Genomic DNA, 2561 nt, shown 5'->3' with positions numbered 1-2561 from the left:
CCGGCGGCAGCGCCCGGCCCTCGATCCCGGGCTGCCGCCGGGGCGCGGCGCTGCCGGAGCTTTCGCTTCGGCCGCCGCAGTCCGCGTAAGGTCGGAGTCGTCGCCGCCCCTCTCCGCCGCGGGAACGCGACCTCGCAGCGCCGGGCGGCGATGGCCAGGCTTCGCACCGCCGCCGTGTTCCCCTCTCGGCCCGGTGGGGATCCCCGCCGCGCCGCTCTGCCTCGCCCCGGACAGCGCCGCCGCCCCGGGCGCTTTCCCCTTCCCGGCCGCCCGGGCTTACCTGCCCGCCGCAGCTCCTCCATAGCCGCGGCCAGCTGCTCCGCCTCACGGCACTCCTCGGCAACGGGCGCCGCCGCCCCGGGGTGCTCCCAGCGCTCCCCGGAGCTCTCCGCGCTCTCCAGGGACTCGGCGGAGCGCAGGGTCATGGGAGGCGGCGGCGGGCGCGGCCCCGCTCGCACGCAGGTCGGGGGCTGCCGGCAGGAGAGGGCTCCGCTTCGCCGCCGCGGGGCTCAGCGCCGCGCTGGGTGCATGGTCCCGGCCCCCAGCCCGGGCGCCGCCTGCGAGCGGAGAGAGAGCGCGGTTAGCGGCGAGCCCCGCGAGAGGCGCTCCCGACGCAGAGCGTGTTTCTGGCGATCCCGCTTCGGAACTTCCCAGCATCCAGAGGAGGGACCCGAGGCGAGAGATCACCTCCCGGCGGAGCGGGGGAGGGACATCTCCTCCCCCCGCCGCCCAGCCTGTCCTCGGTTCCTCTCCGCCGGGGACTCGGCGGAGGCGGCGTCCCGAGACGGTGGTCTCGCTTTATCGCAAAGGCGAGCCCGCTGATGCCCCGCTCCCTCGGCTGGGGCAGGCGAGCCCAGCCGGCAGCTCTGTGACTTATGGGGAGGGAGGAGGTCGTGGGGGAGAGCCGAGCACTTAAAGGTATGAGAGAGGAGGGGGAAACAGCAGAGCGGGGCAGAGGTCCCAGCCCCGGCGCTGCCCGGGTTTCACGTTGCGGTGCGTACGGACGCCTTCCAGTAAGGTTATCTCCGAAGTCGTACCTGGAGGAACTGGAACGGAAGCCCGGCGTGGGCCATGTTCCTGGGACGGGAGACCTCCTCTCGGGCAGCGGAGTACCCGAGAAGCTGCGGAGCGAGTGCGCCGGCAGCGCCGGCTCCGGGGGCTCGCCGGCCGCTTGGGAACGGAAGGGGCAGCGCGGTGGAGGACGCGCTATAATTAGCGCGGGGCAGGAAATATGCTTTTTCCCGCTCCATTAAATACTGATATTAGGGGGGAAATAAAAAATCTTTCCTCTTGGCTGAAGCTAACGAGAGGGACAAAAAGACCCTCTTCTCTCCTGGGTGCACCGCCACATCAGGAGCGACACAAAGCCGGGCAGTACCAGAGAGGGGGAGCCTAGCCGGCTTGGCTGGAGTGGAGGGACGGGGCTCACGGGGAAGACCGGGAGCCCCTCGTCGGTGCTTGCGACCCGGACAGTCTCTGCCTGCGGATGCACAGCAGCCGCCAGGTGAGAGGGTTACCCTGAGGTGGTTCCTCCCATTAGTAAGTTCCGCGGCGGAGCTCAAAAACTTTCTTTTTCAAATTAAACTGTAGTGGCAACTGATAGAGTGTTCTTACGGGTTTCTATCCCAACATATCTAGGCACACGCGCGGGAGCCCTTCGACAAAGCCCATCCCCTCCTTCCCCCGCGCAGAAGCTCCCGCCGCCGGCTCGGTGACCGGGCGCAGGTGCGCCTGTGACCGGGAGAGGCTGCGGGCGCGGGGCCGACGAGCGCAGGTGGGAGCAGCCCTGCCAGCGGTGTCCGGGCGCGACCCCCTGTGAAAGGGAGGCTCCGGGAGCGCCTAGCCGCGAAGCGCCGCCGCCACGGGAGTTCGGTGGGGACGGAAGGCTGGCGAGGCGGTGGCGGCTGGCTGCAGCCCGGCGTCCCCCGGCAGAGGCGAGGAGAGCCGGAACAGCCTGCCGCCGGCTGCGGGGAGCCTCCATCCCGGCGGTCGGCAGCATCGTACCGGGAGCGGGGCGGGGGGCTGCCGGCTCTCGAAGAGACGCAGGGCACCGGGCGGAGGGGGGGCGACGACAAGGGGACTCACCCGGGCTCGGCGGGACGGGGCTGGGGCCGCCGCTGCCGCCGCCTGGAGGTGGGGCGGTCAGGTTGTTCTGGCTCCCGGCGGCGTCGGGGGGCCGGGGGGACACAGCACCCGCCGCCGGGGAGAAGCGTCGAGGCTGTGCCGGGGCGGACAGAGGCTGCCGGGGGAAGATGGTGCTCCTGGGGAAACAACACCCTCCTCTCCCCCGCCTCTCCCCGGCGCGGGCGGTCTGCTCGCCTTTGATTGCGAGGCGAGGGCATCCTGCCCCCGCCGCTCCCCCCTCCCGGGATGGTTACATACAAAGGCTGCTTTCCAGGAACTTTCCAGGAACCGCATCATGTGACAGGACCCGCTCCGGCGCCTCCGCCGCGATCGCGGCCAGCCGGGGCCGACGCACCGAGCCGCCGCCCCTGTCACGCCGGGGCAGCGGTGGCCGAACGCTGCCCCGCGGCCCCCTACATCTCGTTTTGACAGAGCCT

General features: G+C 71.2%; 1 protein-coding gene across 4 annotated transcripts in view; it reads right to left on the bottom strand.

Annotated features, from left to right (window-relative positions):
- CRADD (CASP2 and RIPK1 domain containing adaptor with death domain) overlaps positions 1–2218 on the bottom strand; it is a 102631-nt gene extending 100413 nt beyond the window's left edge. For 3 of the 4 annotated variants that reach the window (XR_005953060.1, XR_005953061.1, XM_041409857.1), the window contains exon 1: positions 281–1725. Coding sequence is in view for 2 of the 4 variants with exons in the window: in XM_041409857.1 (XP_041265791.1) it covers positions 281–425 (145 nt within the window). In the remaining 2 variants the exon portion in view is untranslated. Of the gene's footprint in view, positions 1–280; positions 1726–2085 lie in introns of those variants that run through there. The other variant, XM_041409856.1, reaches the window with a different exon arrangement.
- Between the last annotated feature and the right edge of the window lie 343 nt (positions 2219–2561).

Source organism: Onychostruthus taczanowskii, unplaced genomic scaffold, assembly GCF_017590055.1.
Source record: "Onychostruthus taczanowskii isolate IOZ18803 unplaced genomic scaffold, ASM1759005v1 scaffold31, whole genome shotgun sequence".
Lineage (NCBI taxonomy): Eukaryota > Metazoa > Chordata > Aves > Passeriformes > Passeridae > Onychostruthus > Onychostruthus taczanowskii.
This window is presented reverse-complemented; position numbering and strand designations above follow the sequence as displayed.